Consider the following 20,449-nt stretch of genomic DNA (forward strand, 5'->3'; position numbering starts at 1 on the left):
AAGTTACTATTTTTTACTTACAAGAAAAAGAATTTAAACAGTATTTTTTTATATTCTTGCTTTTTTTGTTTACAAAATTAATTTATTATTATTAAATGTTTTACCAGACTTTTTAATTAAAAAAGTATTTTTTTTTCTTAAAAAAAGAGCACAAAAGTATCCTTAAAAGTTATAAACACAAACACACCCAAGTTTTTATACACAAACACAACGTATCTAATGTTTTTTTTTAGTACATAATGTTTTTTGATTTATACGAAAGTTATTCACATTACAAAATTTGAAGTTTGAACCATAATTCACATTCACTCCGGAAGACCGAGATTTTAAGGAAAATGTGATTTGAATGAATAATTTATTTTTAAATATCACATTGAAACTTATTCTTTAAAAGTACTAAAGTCTCTTAATTTTTTTAAACACCTTTTATTGTAAATTTTAATTTTAAAATTAATTATTGAAAATTATTGAGATTTTTACTTTTTTTAATTATATTCTTTGAATTCCACTTAAATTAATTATACATATTTTTTTTAATAATTTGAAAAAACTTCACGTAAATATTTTTTTCTTTTACTTTTTTTTTATCGCTAGTGTAGTTAATAGTTATACACTTATACTGCTACCTTTTCTGCTGCCTATCTGTCAGAAGTTTCCACTTTAACATTCGACTTAACTTTTAATTATAACATTTTTGTTTTACCAAAAGAGAAGGATATGGATCCCAAAGAAGATATTTGAGGTTAGTTAGAGCTGAATTATTTGAGACTAGGACATAACTCATCCAAAAACATAATTAGAGCCATAAAATAAAAAAAAATACAGCCAATAAATTAACGAACGCCCCACCAAACTAAACCACGTCTAGAATATTATTCGTTGTCATTAACGAGGTTTCCTTTTTGTATTACCCACCCACCATCAAAATATTCAATTTCATTAATAATAAAGTAAAGGCAACAGAAGAATTCCAAGGAGAAGAAAAGAAGAAAATAAAAAAATTAAAATCAACGTTGAACAAAAACTCCTCCTCTCTCTCTCTCTCTTTCGCTTTCTCTCTCTGTTTGTTTGTGTGTCCTCAGCAGCAATGGCACAAAGGAAACAATCCATAGTGTTATTCCCATTCATGGCACAAGGCCACATAATCCCTTTTTTGGCGTTAGCCCTTCACCTAGAACAAAGAAAAAACTACAACATCACAATAATCAACACCTCTTTAAACATCAAAAAGCTCAGAACCTCTCTCCCACCACACTCCTCCATCAACCTCCTTGAGATCCCTTTCAAAAGCTCCGATCACGGCCTCCCTCCCAACACAGAGAACACCGATGTCATCCCATACAACCTCGTCATTCGACTCCTCGAAGCATCTACTTCTATGAGACCAGCTTTCAACAAACTCATCCAAAACATCATTGACCAACAACAACAACAACAACTATGTATCATAGCTGACATTTTCTTTGGTTGGACCGCAAGCGTCGCCAAACAACTCGGTGTCTTTCATGTTATCTTCAGCGGTTGTAGCGGTTATGGCTTGGCATGTTACTGCTCTCTCTGGATGAACCTTCCCCACCGGCGCGTCGACTCCGACCATTTTTCGTTGCCGGATTTTCCAGAAGCGCGTGCTATTCACAGGACGCAGCTACCCAACAATATATCAGAAGCAGATGGTGTTGATCCGTGGTCTCTGTTCCAAAGCAAGAATCTTTCCGAGTGGGTCAACTCGGACGGGTTTTTGTTCAACACGGTCGAGGATTTTGACTCGGTTGGGCTGCGCTACTTCACCCGGAAGTTCGGCCGGCCGGCTTGGGCAATCGGGCCGGTTCTCCTCTCGACCGGAAGCGGTTCGCGAGGGAAAGGAGGAGGAATCAACCCTGAGCTTTGCCATGAATGGCTTAACACGAAGCCTTCGAATTCGGTGTTGTTTGTTTGTTTTGGATCGATGAACACAATCTCTGCTTCGCAAATGATGCAATTGGGAATGGCGTTGGAGCGCAGTGGGAAGAATTTCATTTGGGTTGTGAGGCCACCCATTGGTTTTGACATAAATTCGGAGTTCAGAGCGGAAGAATGGTTGCCAGAAGGGTTTATGGAGAAGATTAAGGAATCGAAGAGGGGTTTGATAGTGCATGATTGGGCACCCCAAGTGGAAATTCTCTCACACGAAGCAGTGTCTGTGTTTTTGAGTCACTGTGGATGGAACTCTGTGCTGGAATCTCTTAGTCATGGTGTTCCTATTCTTGGGTGGCCTATGGCGGCGGAGCAGTTTTTCAACTGCAAGTTGTTGGAGGAAGAGGTTGGTGTTTGTGTTGAGGTTGCTAGAGGGAAAAGCTGTGAGGTTAAGCATGAAGATATAGTGGCTAAGATTGAATTGGTGATGAACGAGACGGAGAATGGAATGAAGATGAGGAAGAAAGCTGGCCTCGTTAGAGATATGATAAGGAATGCTTTGAAAGATGAAGATAGCTTTAAGGGGTCATCTGTTAGGGCCATGGATGAGTTCTTATCAGCTGCAGCAATAGCATACTGTCCATAAAGGAGAAAAGAAATGAGACTGAATGAATAATTTGTTTTCCTGCAATTTCTCTCAACCCCATAAAGTTTTCAGTATCATATTTCTTATTTGAAGCTATATTTTCTACCTGATGGAATTCGAACCAGGGGCTACCCATTTGTGGGAACACCCTTGGACCTTGGACCATTGTGATTGTGATGTGTGTGCTTGTACTAAATTAGTTTCGCAAAACTTTTATGATCAGCCATTTAATACAATCACCCATGGGTGGTTCGACTTCAGCCCGCAAATGTTTTGTCGGCAGCTCTATCAGACTATTATATTATATGTTTTTCTTTGTTTTGTATTATGATCGCAATAAATGCCAAAATAATGTTTTATGTACAAGCCTACATGGGGATCTATAATGCTCTGACACAAAAAACTGTGATTGCAACGTGAGGTCTGCCTCACGAAACGTGGTGCTTCCCCGCTCCACCAAAGCAAGCACACACTCTCATTCTGTTTTTTGTTTTATATAAATAAGAATTGAACATGGTGGTGTTTGGTTGGAGGGTTTTGTTGAAGAAACTCAGACAACTTTCATGTGGATTTCCACTTGATCATGTTTGGTTCAACGATCAAAATTCATCTATGTGAAATGTTTGGCTTATTTAGAAAGGTAGTAATTTGCACTGTTCGATTTGAGGGTGGTTTTTTGAGAAAATCCGGGTAAAGCACTGTTGACACGCCTTTTGTCATATATTTTCCTGATAAAATTTTGTCAAACCAAATTACTTTTTTTTAACTTCCTCATCTATTCAACTTTCCCTATAAATACCTAGTAATTACATTTCTCTAGTATTCTTAAAATTTATCTTCAACCAAATGTACTGTAATTTAATACAACCTGTACTTATACGGAGAAACTGGTAGTTGCACATAGTGCCTCTATTTTGAACAATTCACTTCCTCTAAAATTGAGGTTACAAATTCCAAGTCTTGCACCTTAGGGAACTTAATGAACACAGAATGGATTGTGCTAGTGCAGCGATTATTCGCTGTACGAAAGAATCACAGGGAAAGCTAACAACAATCATGAAGGTTACATAGTTGAAGTTAACAACAGCTATTTTCTCCCCAAAGCAGAAAGTTCGCATTTATACTATACCCATGTTTCGAATTCGCCATACAGCAGCAGATTGGTACTCTTGACCTAGTCTACACTCAATTTATCTATTCTTATATATTAAATTAAAGTAATTTTTTTTTTGTATTAAAATTAAAGTAAATTTTGTTAGAGTAATTTAATCTCTTAATTTACTTTCTCTTTTACATGGTATTCTTTACATGGTTCCTCAGACAAATATGCCAAGTAAAGCTTATATATTTATTCCGGCAACCTGAAAGTATGAATCAAGACAATTAATTCAGTCAAACAGATTATAGAAGGTCAATCATGTAATGGATCTTCAGATAAGCATCCATGCATGTAAATCAAATCAACAGCAGAGAAATAAAAATGCACATCTAGTGGGGGTAGAGAAAGGGTGTTAAAAGGGATGATGATGCACAGTATTGCTATGTCTTATTGATTACTAAAGGCGATCATCGTCACTCGTCAGCAATAAGCCTGTTGATACGAACCATTATTGAGGAAATCGCATCAGCAAGAACATAAGCAGAATTTGCTAAAACTAACTGACAAGAATATTATATAAAACGAAACATGATTCAGATATGTTAAAGATCTCTTCTCGAAATAAACATAGTAAAACTGAACTGAACATTTTGTCTAACTGGAAGTACATAACAATGTTGTGCCAATATCCAGAAGCAGACTACTACAAGCACAATATAATTGTGTACCTAGCTAAGAAGCACAAAAGGCTAGCACAGTAATAGTATTGCTCCCAGTTAGACCCATGGGAAATCCTTTACTTCATAGCTTCTCGATCCCTTCGATTATCACTCCCAAATCCAAAATATTGCACCTTCTACTTACTGCTATACCAAACAAGTTAATTTGAACTCCATTGCTGATAGAATTAAACAATGTGCATATTTATACCAATATAACATAGAAAGCCTTGAGCACTAAAATAATTATAAACTTGAACGATAAAAAATCTCGATTAGCATGTAATAATTGTAAGTTTTAGATTCTATTCTAGCTCCGCTCTCTAAATAAAATAAATACGCATATCAGGCTTTTAGCTATAAATGTAGGCCCACAGCTTTCAATTAAGTTGCATGTAGAAGTGAGAAAATAAACTCCAGAATCCTTGCCGAGCAAGAAAACAAGTATAATTTGATCATCATTTAGGTATGCTTTTATGGATGTTCCATCAACTAACAAAATAACTCATCACTACAAGAACACTTCGGAACAAAATGTAATTTTCCCAATAGTCAGAAAATCGACAACTAGGCCATGGAGAAGTGGTAGAGAAAACAATGAAGGAAACTTAAGGAGTAATTAATTTAAAAGATGAGAAGGGATATCTGACGTTAGCAAACCAGAATTCTACATCAGCAATTTCCATCAAAATCTTATGTTGTTCACAAAAAAATTCAACCTCTCCCCACCACTAAAAAAGCAAGACCCAAATCAGGATAATCACAGTACATATACGTTCCTGGGTGGAGTATTCTTGCAACCTATACACGATAATCACATGAATCAGCCAGTTTTCATAAAATGAATGCTCTTGTTAACCACGTGATGGGCCTGAAATGGATGAGTTAGTTAATTAGGAATTTTCTAGAAGGTTCTTAGTGATAGGATAAAAGGGAGGGGAGTGTGTGTAGTGAGGTATGCATGTATTCAGTGAATTTGGAGTGGGGTTTTGGGAAAGGATCTCTGAGTGGCCTAGGTATGTTGGTCTTGGAGGGTGAGTTTAGATCTATGGTTTATTGTTACTGTCAATATTTTCATATTGTAATAGAGTAATGGTGTCTGTGTTCTGAGTCTAGTAGTGTGTCACCGTCATATTAGAGTCTGTAATTGCAACTCTGTTTGGGAGTATTTTACCAATCAAATACAGTGTCATTCTTATTGTCACGTATATATGTTGAATTTCTAGTTCTTTTAGGTTCTGTAGCGTACTATCAGGTGCAGATAGTTCTGATTTAGCATAGGTTCCATCAATTTGGTATCAGAGCACTTCCGATCTAGGGGTGCTTCTGGTCCAGATCCAAAAAAAAAAAAAACCCAAATTGATGGAACCTATGCTAAATCAGAACTAATTATCTGCACCTGATACGCTACAGAACATAAAAGAACTAGAAATTCAACATATAAATGTGACAATAAGAACGACACTGTATTTGATTGGTAAATTACTCCCAAACAGAGTTGCAATTACAGACTTTAATATGACGGTGACACACTACTAGACTCAGAACACAGACACCATTACTCTATTACAATATGAAAATATTGACAGTAACAATAAACCATAGATCTCAACTCACCCTCCAAGACCAACACCATGTAATGCAAAGTAGAATGAAACAACGGACGTAGACAATATTATGCATGTTTTTTTGTATTACAAAAAGACTCTCAAATAGCAAGCTAGTGCAAAATCAGTGTAGCAATTTTATATTCAGACAGGTATAATAAAAGCATTAATTTTCTAAATTGCAAACCAATTTTCTTAAGCCACTATTGTAACAAAGTTAAGGATGTAACCACCGAACAAAGTTAGACAACATGAATAAATTGTTTGCAAGTTAACATCCTTAAGCTTGTCATTCAAATAGCAGTCACTCTTATGTGCATGTGCATCTTCTCATAAACACCCATTCAAATTCCAAAACTAAGAAATCAACGGCTAGGAAAGGGGCTGATTGAATGCACCTTTTATTGGCACTGGAGCTTAAACTCTTACAAATATAGGATGGGAATGCACCAACAAAACAAAAACATAGGACAACATATGGGAAAAAAGGTAAAACCTCGAATCAGATCAAGGCAAAAACTTGACAACACTATACTAATCTAATCCTACATCTACATATATATCAAAAAAAAGAAATTATATTTGTGTTTAGATGACCAAAAAAAAAAAAGTAGGAACTATGACCTAGTTTAAAAAGGGGAAACTTCCCAAAACTCACCAAGTAGCTACTGAGTTAAAAAGATGGCAGTTGGATTTCAAGGGGATGGAGGATTTTGATTTAATAGAGAAGCTAAAGGTCCAGCTTTAGCCAAAGAATCAGCATCAGCTGCAGATAAAATTTCCACATCTTCTAGACCTATCTGTCTCTTGATCAAGTCCAAGTTTTCCTGAAGAACCTCAATTTCACCAAATGGCAATTTCAAATCCAGGGCTTGAGCACCAAGTGCAATTGCTTCTTCCTTCTTAAACTTCAAGAAAGGTACACAGAGCTTTTGGATTTGTTTAAAATTGGAAGACTGACCTACAGAACTCTGCTGTAAAGCCTCCAATATCTCTGAGTCTGGGGCAAAAGTTTGAGTTTCTCTGTTAAATTTGTTCTGGAGAATACTCAAGCACTCGGCTTTCCAACCATCAAACTGTTCATTTACATATATCAAGCCTGTTATTTGTTTACTCTCAAGCCTGTTATTTGTTTACTGTCAGTGATGCAACTGGAGGACCTTTCTTTTTTGCTTTCTTTGAGCCTAAAAGTTCCTTCTGAAGCAACTTCCTCATCAAAACAATTGAGTCCTGCAACTATTTATTGGCACTCTTCAGTGTAAGATCAGGAGTATCAGCTGCCGGCCAGCCTGCATTCACTACAAAACCATCCTTCTTCAAAAGCTCTCCCCAAATAAATTCAGCATAATGTGGACAGATAGGTGCTATAAGGCGTGTCTGCACATTCATAAAACACCACACCAAGTCCCGATTGTAACCTCTAACCCCACATGAGAATCTATACTCATCCCTAGCGGCCTGAAGATCATAAAAGCCAGTCTTCAGAGCTTCTCAAAACATGTAGTTGAAGTAACTTTGCTCCGTTGTTTTCACAGCAATGCTAATCTCATTGGCAAACACCCGATCAGCATAAGTAGATGGGGGACCAGTTCTCATAGAAGATTCTGAAGCCAGAACATCTTCATACCATGCAATCTCCTTGGTGAGACGGAGAATTGCAGCATTTGCTGTCTCAAAGACAAAATTTGCATCATCAATGCCATCACCAGCATCAGCCAAAGAGAACCATGTAGCATTGGCAGAAAACTCCTCAATTGCCTGACGCAATGTCCTGGAATATCCAGTGGACTTGGAGATTTTCTCAGAATTGAGCATTATGTGGCTATAACATCTAAATCCGAGAGGCCAGTATGCTTGGACAAAATTGCAGTATGGTTGTAAATGCAGAAGGTAAGATGATTCTGAATGAGATCCTTACCAGAAACTCAAAGATCAAATGGATACCAATACTCAAACTCCAGCTTCATTCTGTCTAAAAGGGATGATGAAATATCAGTTGACTTAGGGTACGGTCCACCGCAGAGTATATAATCCTGGACATCATCGGTCAGTTGTTGAGGTTTGATGGCGGACCACCAGATCCATACACCATCCTGCAAATGGTGCGCAACTGTGTAATAAGCCATGTAAATGGCGGAATCTGATAAAGACTCAACTAAATACTGTTCATCCCACTGGTTCAACCAGCTTCAAGTATGCTCAAATCCATGTCGTGTTTCATCAGAATACAGGCTCGTGCTAGACAGGCACTCCTCAGCTAACTTCTTCCATTCTGATTCCCCATACGTAATGTACCACTGATCTGTAAGAGCTACGACACAATCATCACCAGATCTTGACATCACCCGCTTCTCTGGTTCACTATAGACTATAGCCAGACCTGAACGAGCAGAACCAAAAAATTTAAATAATGGGGGCAAGATGACTAAGGACAATTCAGACACATAAGTAAAAAATTGGTTAAATATTTATATTTACATATAAAAATACATTACTGTAAAATGACGAGTTTAATTTTGATTCATTATTAGTGCAAATTATTATTATATAATCATCTAATCGTATGCTATAATATTAAAAGAATTTAACCTCTAAGATAACTGTATTAAGGAGGAAGTGGGAGCAAAATTTTATAAATTCTGAGATATATAAGAATAAAAAGATTATACATAACATTAAAAATAAATTAGTGTGAAGGCTAATGCTGACCTGTTTCCACAAGCTTGCTCCTTATCAAGGGTTTAGCTTCGTGAACTTACTTCCCTGCAAATTCTCCAACAATCATTGTTCCTTCAGTGAATCCTTTCAAGTATGTCTGCTTCTTGGCTTCTGCAAGCTTTTCTTTCTCATTCTGACTTTTGATTTTCATCTGCAACCAAACTGTCTCTGCGCATTTATTTCCATACTGTGGAACTTCAATGATAGACAGTAATACCATTCATCCTTAACACCATACTGTGCCCAAAGAGCTGGTTTTGACTCTAAATCATGCAAGGCCATGTAATCATCTGGAGCATCACTAGGGACACTGGTTACTACACCAGCACCTTTATCCATTAAAATAGACAACATAGGAAGAGCATAAATGATCTCATTAAATGAAAGAGGAGATTTTAGTGGAAGGCCAATCAAGTCATAACCAGTGAACTCAAGCAAGCAAGTGGGTTTCTCAGGGACCCATGAGTGGTTCTGGTAGGCAAGGTTAAGGGCTGCTCTGTGTGCGAGGATAAACACCTCAGTTTCATTGATTTCAAAGGCTCCATACTTCCCATCTGGCAACACCCATGCATTTGTTTGCCGATACATAGTCTCAGCCTCTCAGGTTTCAAAGTTGCAGCAGCCAGGAAAACCTTTCTTCCCTGCAGCACGCCAAACTTAGCAGGGAAAGGGGGAAGCAACTCCATCTCGATAATAGTGTACTCTTGTGGCTAAACTCCTTCACCAGTTGCTCTATCATGATCTGCACACGGCTGGCCATCCAAAGGAGAAAAGATTGTATACCTCACGTCCTTGACAACCTTGCCCAAGGATTTCAACTTCCTCATCTGCCACTTCACAAAGGAATCAAAATGGGGGTTCATATCTGTCATGATGAAGAACCTTCTCCAGTCACAACCCAACCCAAAAGCCTTAAGGTCCTCCACAACCAGGGTGGGAAAGTAGGAAAGCCACTTATAAGGATCCTGAAACTATGATATCTCGCTATCAGATATACCAAAGCTACGCATAATCTCCCACTGGTAAACCTGTCCACTTGTTTTAGCAACAGCCTTAGACTTTTTTCCCATGAATTTATCTGGAGGGGCACCATTCTCAGCCTTGGAAGGTTCATCTTCTTGTTCCTCCACTTGGTCTCCAAATTGTTGGATCTCTCTAGCAAGTTTATCAGCTGAGGCATTGATGGGCATGCCAGTGCAATGGAAAGCAAAAGGAAGGAGCACATTGGCAACTCTCAGTCTGTGAAAAGCAGCTGAGAACTCTAGCTTGGAAAGCGAAAACGCATGACCCAAATGTAAGTAACCGTTCATGTAAGGGAAGGGAAAGTTACCGAAGAACTTTTCTCCCAGTTCAGCCCTGAAAATCTCTTTCTCTTCCCACCATTTTTGAACTGTAACCTCAATCTCCCTCAGACGATCCCTCCTCGCAAAACTCTTCCCACCCTCACTCGCCGCCATATCTGTAAGCGGACGGCTACTCGATTTCTCAGATCTGAAACCAATTGCCAAATGTTTTATAAACTTACGACGATTTTGAGCAAAATATATATCGAAGCGAAAACGAGAAAGAAAGGCGAAATTGGAAAATCCGCATAAAAGAGGTGAAGTTACCGGAAATGGAGGACCAAACCGAACGGAGAATGCGAGAGAATGGAGGTCGCCGTTGCATCTTGCCGAACTTAGAATGCAAGAGAATGGAGGTCGTCGTCGGAGCTCGCCGGCGAGGCGTTTCAGGGTTTCAGTTTGACGTTTCAGATGATGAAAAAAAGAAAGAAAACAAAACCCTTCCCAAGGTTAGGATATTTAGTGTGTATAATTTTGCCTACCACTTTTCAATATCATTATATCAAGAGGAAGAGATAAAAATTTAAATGTTAATTAAGATTCTGATTTAATGATATTTTAATATAGTAGACAAAAATAGACAGAAAAAATAGTAGATAGAATAATCTATTTCTATTATTAATTGTTTGAAAAAATTCTCACATGTTATGCGTCTATTATCAATTTCATGTTTAATAGAAGGGAAATAATACTCTTATGCTACATAAGAGTACATCATTTTCCTACACTAATTCGTTTTCCGTGCCAATTAATTTTATTTTTATTTTTAATATAAAATATGAGACCCACATTTAACTTCTCTCTACTTTTTTTTATCTCTAAATAGAAATTGTTAGTTTTGAGGTTTAGCTGCCTACTTAAAAGTTTATAATTATTCTTGCAATTTTTCTGAAATTCAAAAAGTAGGTTGATTTCACGGAAATTTCTTGAAATATATCAGATGTACGTACTTGGGGTACATTTTTTTTCAAACGGTGAAATTATTTTTCATTTAAGTTTTTGTCTTTTTTTTTATTATTATTTTTCTTACTAAATCTTAAAATTTTCCCCAATAAATAAAAAGAGAAAGGTGTGTATGATTTTAAAGGATGTAAGAGGTTGTTTGTATTGACTTTTGAAGAAAGTCCTTATTATCACTTCCTTATTTTAAAAGTACTTTCTATAAAAGCTACAACTATTTAGATTTTTTTTAAAAATATTTGTTTTTCATAAAAAATATTTGGCTTTTGACTTTTGCTTTTTTTTAAAGTTAAAATTTTTAGCTTCCGAAAAAAGTAGGTTTTTGACTTTTTTTATGACTTCTGCTTTTTTTAAAAGCAGACATCCAAACAGAGTTTTTTCGAGAAGTGCTTTTTTTTCTAAAAAAAAGCTCATCCAAACGGGCCCAAATAGAGTTGGCAAAATGGGCCAACTCGGCCCGACCCGACCCATCCTGCATTCAACCTGAAAAAAACGAGCCGGATTAGGATTGGCTCGAAAAAAAAACGAGTCAGAAAACTCAACCCAACCCGACCCGAGTCAGGTTAGGGTTGGCTCGCGGGTTGGCTCAAAATTATGGCTCGTGGGTTGACTTGAAAAAATAGCTCGCGAGTTGGCTCGAAAATTGGCTCCCGGGTTGGCTCATTTTCAGCCTATTTAAATGATCCTGTAGTATTAATGTGTTAGCTATGTGGCTTCCATTAGCTTAAACAAAGGGTTACAAAATGAAAAATAAAAACAAAATATTTTAATTTCGAATTTTCTTCACAACAAATTTGCATCAACATCCAGAAACAATCAGAATTACTTGCTACCAAGTGGGTAAGATATTTGAACCAAACAGAGCCAGCACAGCCTAACAATATAAAAATGGCAGGGATGTGAGAAGATTAGATACTTAGGTTTAGAGAAGAAAGAAAAATGATGACAACATGTGTGGATTTTGTCCATTTTTGTATATTATATTTTGTACTTTTTTATAAAAAAAACCCAACCTGCAAGCTGGCTCATTTGACCCGTGAGTTGGCTCATTTTTTCACGGGTTGAAACGAGCCGAGTTGGCAGCTCATTTTTTGCCAACTCAACCCGGCTCATTTTTTGCAGGTTACGAGCCAACCCGACAAGTTGGCTCGTTTTTACCAACCCTAGATGTAAAGTTGTATCATTTTAAGTGAGAGAAAAAGATAAATAAAAAAGAAGAAAAAGTGGGCAAAAAATATAAAGATATGGATACTATCCCTTTATGAGAATAAAATGACATAAGTTATGTCATTTAAAAAAACAAATATTTTTTCTCTCACGTGTGCTAATGACGTCCCGTCATAATCATGTTGATTTCACTGTAGGTTGATTTGTGGTCTGGTCTCCGTTCTCCCCTCGCTAAAAATGTTTTTTAAATTAGTTTATTTTTTTATTACAAAAATTATAATTAAATTTAGAGAGAATAATTTTTTAAAAAAAATTAAGCTATTTCAAGTTAGCATATGTCTATCATATTATATGAGATACAATTATTATTTACTTATATATATATATATTTATTTTTCTCTTCATATGATCTCACATATTTTTATGTATATATAAAAAATAATGTTATCTCTTATAACATGAGAAACATCAAAGAGAAAAAAATTACGGGATTAACTAATCTTTTATTATATTAGATAATTTTATCTTCTCCAACTTTAATATTATTTTGAGATTTGAAGAAAAATACAAGATATTTTGTAAAGTATATAATTAATAAGACAATAAAATTATTAAAGTATTTTTAATTTTTTTTTTCTAAATGCAAATTTCATTTTGAGATTCCTAAATCCTAAATTTTAAATTTTGTGGCCGAAAAAAATATTTTTTCTAAAACATTAAATACTAAAAAAAAAAATAGAGTGAACTTGTTAAAAAGGAAAACTTTCAATTTTAATATCTCAGTTTATTGTAAAGGGAAATACAAAAAATAACCTTAAGAGGGAATATATTGAATTGGGATTTCAAAGATTTTAATGGATTATCTTTAGACAAAGAATTCTATTGGTATTCAGTCAGGAATTTAAAATATTTAAAAAAAGTTACGTGACATTCGATTAGGATTTTAAAAGATTATTTTAAAGTTCGTCCAAGTCTGTTGACATTCAATCAGGATTTTAAATAAAGAAAAGACAATATTGTGGTACTAAAAAATTAAGATTTTAATGGATTTTCTATCAGTGTGGATTTCGTGAGATTTTTTAGTGAGAAATATAAATAAGATGTCTCTCTCACAATCTCACCCTAAATCTTAGGATTTCTTGGTATTTCTCTATTGCAGTGTCTTCTTCTTCCTTTGGCATGTTGACTCGCTTGAAACCGGGTTTCGCTACGGGAGCTTTGTCAAAGCTCAAAAATAACAGATTTTTTATAGCTTTTAGAAGTTTAAAAAATGGTTTTTCAAACTGAGTCGTGATTTTTCTTAGCACAAAATTGTGTGATTTTTTTATTAAAAACAACATAAAACAATGAAAAAACAACAAAGGAACTAAAACCCTCAAACTAATTTTCGTTCTACATTAATAAGGGATGAATATACTTACCACCGAAAAAGTTTATCACGCTTACAACCAATTTAATCACAGTTGATTTTAGCTAATCTAACGGTTATACTTAATTAATAAGCGTGACCCAATAAATATTATTAATTTCTGTTTTGTCCTTGAAACAGAGATGTCTAGCCCAATAGGCTAGTACGTTGATATTGGATCTAGTGTCATCTCCAAGGTATCTACGAAGGAGATACCCTTGAGTCAAGCAGATCACTGTGTATAGAATACTATAACGGCGTTAGCCAATGGGGTGTGTGTGTGCGCACAGTGACAGCATAACAGTAAGAGAGAGAGCGTACGTACCTTCAGGGTTTACCTTTATATTTATAGAGGTTACCTGTGGGTAGTGTGGATGGGCCTTTGGTTCCTCTGATGAGGGTCCAGGCCTGATAGTTATGCTGTCGTATTAGGATTAGTATCCTTATTGGATATCTATCATTTATTGGTATCAATCCATATCTTTGATTGTCCCTTGTTGGACTTGCTACTTAATGAGCCCATTATACGGGTCCATAACAGTTGCCCCTCAGCCTGGCTACCCGGGTGTCCGGGTAGTCGGGATGAACTTATGAGTGCATCTCTCCAGGTTTTTACCCCTGAATGTGTTTGCGTTTTTGTAGACTTGCATGCTCCGCTTATGAGGGGATTTTTTCCTCGTGGGATGTCCCTTGCCCCCTTATGTCGACGGGTTGAGCATCAACCCGGTGAGATATTTTGCGTACCCCACTGTTTGGGCCGGGTACAATCTCGAGCTGTCGGGTTGCCTCCTAATGTCGGCATACGTGTTGCTTTCGAGTTCTTGACCTTCGTTATGTGCAGCGCCATTTCCCTCATGTTGCCTTGCTGGTTGAGTATCAACCATATTGCTACTCCGAGTTAGGAATACGCTTGAGTTGTTTTAATCCCACTTGCGGGTTGCCCCCAAGCGGTATTCCTCATCTCGAACTGCATCTGCACATTTATTTGGTCGACGGGTTGTGCATGATCCCGTCGGCGTTTTCACGAAGTAGTCGGGCAGAGGACTCGTTTGAAGAGTCGTGATTCGACTGCTTGAACTGCTCCCAACGTCGGCATTTTACCCGGGTTACTGGGGCATGCATGTATGCCTGTTGCTTCCTTGGACGGGTTGTTGGGGAATCCGTCTAAGATTTCGTTGTGTAACCAGGTAGAAGCTGTGCTGGAATAACCGTGAGTTGACTATTACCCCAGCGTCAGCTTCGAACTCGGTGAACAGTTGTATGTTCATATACACCTTGTCTCATATATAGGTTTTTGAATTATACTCATTGCGTTACGCCACGTGTTCCAGCCCGCGTGCTTTAGCATGCTGCAGCCGTTCTTATGTCGTCGTTGCGTTTCGTGTGCATTTATTGCAGCATCGTTTCAGTTGTCTAATCATTGCTTTTTGGGGTAAATTGGCAGTAATGCCCTTGCCCCTTGGCTTTCTCCATGCTGTGGTTTCCGCGCATGATAATTGCGGTTTCCACCCACGATTGTGGCAGTTATGATTTGGCGAGCGGAAAGACCTAAATAGCCTTGACCATTGCTATTCACGACCCCTATGGTCACTAGTCATGGCTATATAAGCCTCTGTTTCCCCTTACATGTTTTCGTTTGCCTTCTGAGCATTGTGCATCAACTTCATTTCGTTTACTCCCAGCATTTCAAATTCAGTTTTTCATCTTTCTTTCAACAGGTATTTCACACATCTTCACTTTTTTGCTGTTTCTGTTTTGTCATTTTGCATTTGAACAATTTCTTGCCAGTATGCTTTTTAAATTTGAAGTTGCATATCTTCCTTCGTCGATTATTGTTATTCCTCCAGAACCTATGAAAAGCTCCCATAATTTGTATCTTTCAGAACTTGTGTGTTCCCTCCTGTCGTGCTGGTGGTTAATACCTCGCCTTCCTCCTTCTCCTTCCTTTGCTAATTGACATTTAACGTTTTTCAATTTTTTGGCCAAATGAGAGGAAAAAACTCTTTTTCTTCAGCTGTTTGTTTAAAAGGGAAGAAGGAGGAAGATCCTGATTTTTTGAAAAAGATTCCTCCTGGTGCCCGTTTTTGGCTTTGGGGGATTCTCAGGACCGAAGAAGAAGAGCAGGAAGCTATGCTTCGAGGATGTCGTGGTGGTAGAACTCGGAAAAGGGCCAGAGTGTCGCATAGGGAGTTAGGGCCTCACCGGGGTAGAGGTTGCTCTTCCTAGGATAAAGGTCTCATGAAAAATAGTCTTTCACGTCCGTCTTCTGAACCCGGAGCTGTGCTTTCTTGCCAGCACATGCCCACTTCGGGTTCGCGTTCAAACACCCGTGCCTCCCCTCATCATTCCACTGTCTTAGGAGATGTGCCATGTTATTCTTGCGTCTATCTGAGTACTAAGCTTGCCGAGCAAGGATGTGACTCGTTGGCCGAGTCCACCTTAGAGAGTTGCCGGCATGGGATTTTTGTTGGATCGATGTCGGCATCTGGTGAGGCAAATGATCCGATTACTATTTCTGACGTGCCGAGCTCTTCATCTTCTAGTGACTCGTCATCTAGTAGCATTTTTGATACAGGTATGCCCATTCTTTCCTTCTGATTTAAACTTTTTGTTTTTCTAGGCATTAATGGCATCCCCCCCTCAAGAGATAGTAGAGGAATCTGGTTCTGCCGAGTCTTCTTCTGGGTCTCCAACTGCCTCATTGATATCCCAGTTTCCCTGGGTGACTCGTGAGGTTTTGAATACCACGTCCGAGCTTTCTTCGGAGGACATAGCTGGGCTTTCTGTCGGGTTGGTTGAAAATTTTGACATCGTAACTCCCGAAGAAGACGAACCCGTATGTTCAGGCGAAACTGAAGAGGGTCCTTGCTTCTTTTTCTTCTACCGAGATTTCGTTACTCAACTCAGACTCCGGTTTCCCTTAACCGAATTTCAAATGGAGATACTCAATCATCTTCACATATGCCCTACACAACTCCATCCCAACGGGTGGGGTTTCGTTAAGGCCTTTGAGCGGTTTTGTGCCTACCTTGTTCTTCATCTTTCCGTTATGGTTTTCTTTTTCTTCTTTCTAGTTATCTTTTGTTGAACTGGTCGCGAACCGCCAGAACGAAAAGCTTGGATTACTGTTAGAGGTGTTCCTGGCCGTAGACTCTTTAAGGTCTACACTGAGTCTTTTAAAGGTTTTAAAGACAAGTTCTTTAAGGTTTGCGTGCATTCCGGTAAGGAGGTATGATTTCTCCAGAACTGTGGTACCAAGGACGTAGAGGGTAAATTTCCCTTATGCTGGTCATCCGATCATTTCCAATTTCCTCCTTCAAGCTACCGCTTTAAAGAATCCCAGTTAGACTCCAATGATGTTAATACCGTGACGGTTAAAGCATATATATATATATATATTTAAAACATATATATATATATATATATATATATTGAATAGCTTCTTTATATTTGCGAGGTAGTCCGCATCTTCACAGACATGTCTATTTCACCGAGCCTCTCTCCGAGACAGTGCCCAGATTGTTACGCCTTTCGTGCGGGTCGGAACTTACCCGACAAGGAATTTCGACGGTAGTTGGAGTCGGTGGCTCTCCTAGGGTTTCCTCATCTGGGATCCTGGGGAAGAGGATCAAGCTAGCCCTTGCGAACAGCTTGATGCACTATCTCTTTCAACCCTTTGAGCGAAATGCGGCAAAAGGGCCATTGGTACATACCTTCAGACGCATCAGCATGCTAGCGTTGCATCTCTCATTTATAAGTCTCAAGAGGAGCTTGATGCCGAATTGAGTACGTGTGATTGCTATATTGAAGTGCTTTATACTGTGCTTAACAACTAATTGCATTATTTTGTTCTGCAGTTCCCCAAATGGAAAAGCAACCAAACGCTCTCCCTAGTTGGTTGGACGCGCTGACCAAGGGAAGAAAAGTGCCTCCGTCCGGGTTGTCACAGAAGGATACTTCCACCAGTTCGGAGGAGAAGAAGAAGGCGTCAGAGCTGAATCCGAAAAAGGATGTTATCAACAAAACGAAGGCCAAGGTGACAGAGCAAAAGCAAGCTAGGAACAAAGGCAAGGGGATCCCCGCCAAAAATGTTACCCCCTCCTCTCCTCGTCAAGTGATGATGGCCCCTCCTCCTCTTCATCTTCCGGTTTGACCAAGCATGCCGTATGGCAATCCGGGTTGTCTGATGCTATTCGAGAGGCAGTTTGTCCGCCTGAGTCATTCTCCAGTGCAAACCCTTTTACAGTTGACGAAATTAAGGTGCTGGATGACCTAGAGCTCGATGGCCTGAAGATGTCTGGGCTAACAAGATCATTGCGTTCGTTGAAGCGTAAGTATCTTTGTTCCCTTGATGAGACTGCTGCCTCTCGGGAGGAAAAAGCTAAGACTGTTGTCGAGTTGCTTAAGGTGAAAGTAGATTTCTCATCGCTGAAGGAAAAATATGCCCAAAGTACATCTGACTTGGGCAAAGCACAGGAATCCTTGACCCAACTTCGACATGATCATAACCAGCTCCAGTATATCCATGCCTGCAACAGCAAGAGTTTGAGTGATTTCAAAATCACGTATGAGAAGGCGAAGGGGGAGATGAAAGCAATGCAGGGAAAGTTGCAGGAAACCAGGGCCCAGTTGAGGGAGGCTCAGGACGAAGCTCAACTATACCGGGTTGAGCTTGAAAAAGCCATCACTGGTTCCTTCTACAATGCATTAAGCCAACTGCAAGTTCTGAACCCAGATTTTCTTTTGAATGTGGTTGGCTTAAGCCCTCGTACATATGTTGTTGATGGTCGAATCATTTCTCCAGCTGCCGCCTCTCCTTCCTATGTTTCAGCTTCACCCTCCGAAAAAGCTGCCACTGTTGAGGATGGTGATGAGGCAACTAACCAACACGAAAAAGAAGTTGAGTCGGCTGAATAATCCGGCAAGGAGGTTGTGATGCCGGAAGTTCCCCCTGCCAGCAAGACAGACTTAAGGGCCGGGATTCCGGTTGGAGTTGTATTTTTTTGGGGCCTTTGGGTCCCTTTTTGATTTATCCCGAATATTGCCGGTTTTACTCCGGTTTTTATTTTGCTTTGCATACATTTATTTTCTCTATGAATATCCTGCTTTATAATTTTTTGTTTGCCTTCTCTAATTCTGATTTTTACCATAGATGCATTTATCTAGGTTATCGATTGTCGGAACTCAGCATGTCGTTGCAGTATTGCTGTTGCTTTTTTGATTAGGCAACTCTTTTTTGCTTTGTCGAAGGATATGACTTAACCATTTTTGGCATATGCATAAGCCCCTTTCACGAGGTTCCTGTATTGTAGTTGCTCAGATAGCATTCCTGAACCCGAATAACATTCCTTTTCATACCCGGATTTGCCCTAAGCTTTAGGAATTCCTAAGTTGATCAGATTCAAATCCGATTTATTTATATATATTTCACCCTCGTACTTGATGAGTGATATACCAAGTTTTTCATTATTTTTCAATACTTATTGGGTGAAAATCTTCATCCCAATTTAATTGTATGAACCCGTGCATCATACGAGTTTTTAATTCATGACCTGGCCGAGGTCAAAGCATTAGACGAATTCCGTTTTTTGTCAATTCGATGACGCATGTTTGTTTAACTTACTCATTCTGGTAAGCTTGCATATGTAATGGACCATGTCTTTTGACTTAGCCATTTGATTGAATTTGAATGTAAAAACAATAATGAATTTCATGAACTTAATTTATCTAAGGTAAAAACAATAATGCCATCTGTCCCTTTTTGGTATCATGACCAAAATAGGGACATTTTGACTAGATCAGAGTCATTATGACAAATTGTATTTGTACCTCAAATTTTGTATTGATGCATCACAAGTAGACAAGGATACAACTTAGAAAAGAAAAATTCCTCATTTATTGATATCAAATTGCAAGCTACATGAATTTACCGGCATATTCGGCTTTAATTGTATCCCTAATAGAGGAAAATATAATTAAAATAGCTCTGCGAATGAATGAAGGTGGATCCCGGATTTAGCTATAGTATATCTTAAGCTTATCCGTATTCCAGGTTCTTTTTATTCCTTTGCCTTCTGTCGTTTCTAGGACGTAAGCCCTTTTGCCGAGCTTTTCTTTAACCCGATATGGGCCTTCCCAATTCGCAGCAAACTTTCCATCTCGGGAATTCTTGTTGCCAATATCTGTTCTTCTGAGTACCAAGTCATTCTTTTCAAAATTTCTTGGTCTCACTTTCTTATTATACTTTGCTGCTGCTTGCTGTTTAGTCATCATATTCCGGCAGAGAGCTGTAACCCTAGCTTCATCTACAAGGTCTAACTCTTCAGTGAGCATCCTACTATTTTGTTGTTCACCTTGTTCGAGACTATTCATTCTTCTCCAAGAGGGTTCTCCAATCTCTATCGGAATCACGGCTTCACATCCATACGTTAACCTGTAAGGGGTTTCCCCAGTTGCAGTTTGGGTGCTGGTTCTGTAACCCCACAGGACAAAGTATAGTTGTTGAACCCAGCTTTCTTCTGCATCAAACATTCGTTATTTGAGGCCTTCCACGATCACTTTGTTGGCTGCTTCGGCTTGCCCATTCGATTGTGGGTGTTCCACAGATGCGAAACGATGTGTGACGTGTAGGTTTTTCATTAGCTGCTGAAATCGCTTATCAGCAAATTGTGTTCCATTATCAGTGATCACCTCAGTTGGTATTCCGAATCTCGAAACGATATTTCGTTCAAAGAATCTATGCACTCGTGCTGAGGTGATTGTAGTGACTGGTTCTGCTTCTATCCACTTTGTGAAGTAATCCACCGCCATGATCAGCCACTTAAGTTGCCCTTCAGCAGCCTTGAAAGGTCCTAGCAAATCCATTCCCCATTTGAAGAAGGGCCATGGA

General features: G+C 38.4%; 1 protein-coding gene and 1 pseudogene across 1 annotated transcript; one reads left to right on the top strand and one right to left on the bottom strand.

Moving 5' to 3' along the window:
• Window positions 1-922: 922 nt before the first annotated feature.
• Window positions 923-2,836, top strand: LOC133308258 (UDP-glycosyltransferase 92A1). Its single transcript, XM_061508868.1, has one exon. It carries the CDS (start codon window positions 1,088-1,090, stop codon window positions 2,537-2,539), a length of 1,452 nt encoding a protein of 483 aa, XP_061364852.1. The 5' UTR covers window positions 923-1,087; the 3' UTR covers window positions 2,540-2,836.
• A 3,793-nt stretch (window positions 2,837-6,629) lies between these two features.
• On the bottom strand, window positions 6,630-10,463 carry LOC133308256 (leucine--tRNA ligase, cytoplasmic-like; annotated as a pseudogene).
• Window positions 10,464-20,449: the final 9,986 nt, after the last annotated feature.

This window comes from Gastrolobium bilobum, unplaced genomic scaffold, assembly GCF_033153095.1.
Source record: "Gastrolobium bilobum isolate Gb01-03AN ecotype WA unplaced genomic scaffold, APGP_CSIRO_Gbil_v1 utg2351, whole genome shotgun sequence".
NCBI lineage: Eukaryota > Viridiplantae > Streptophyta > Magnoliopsida > Fabales > Fabaceae > Gastrolobium > Gastrolobium bilobum.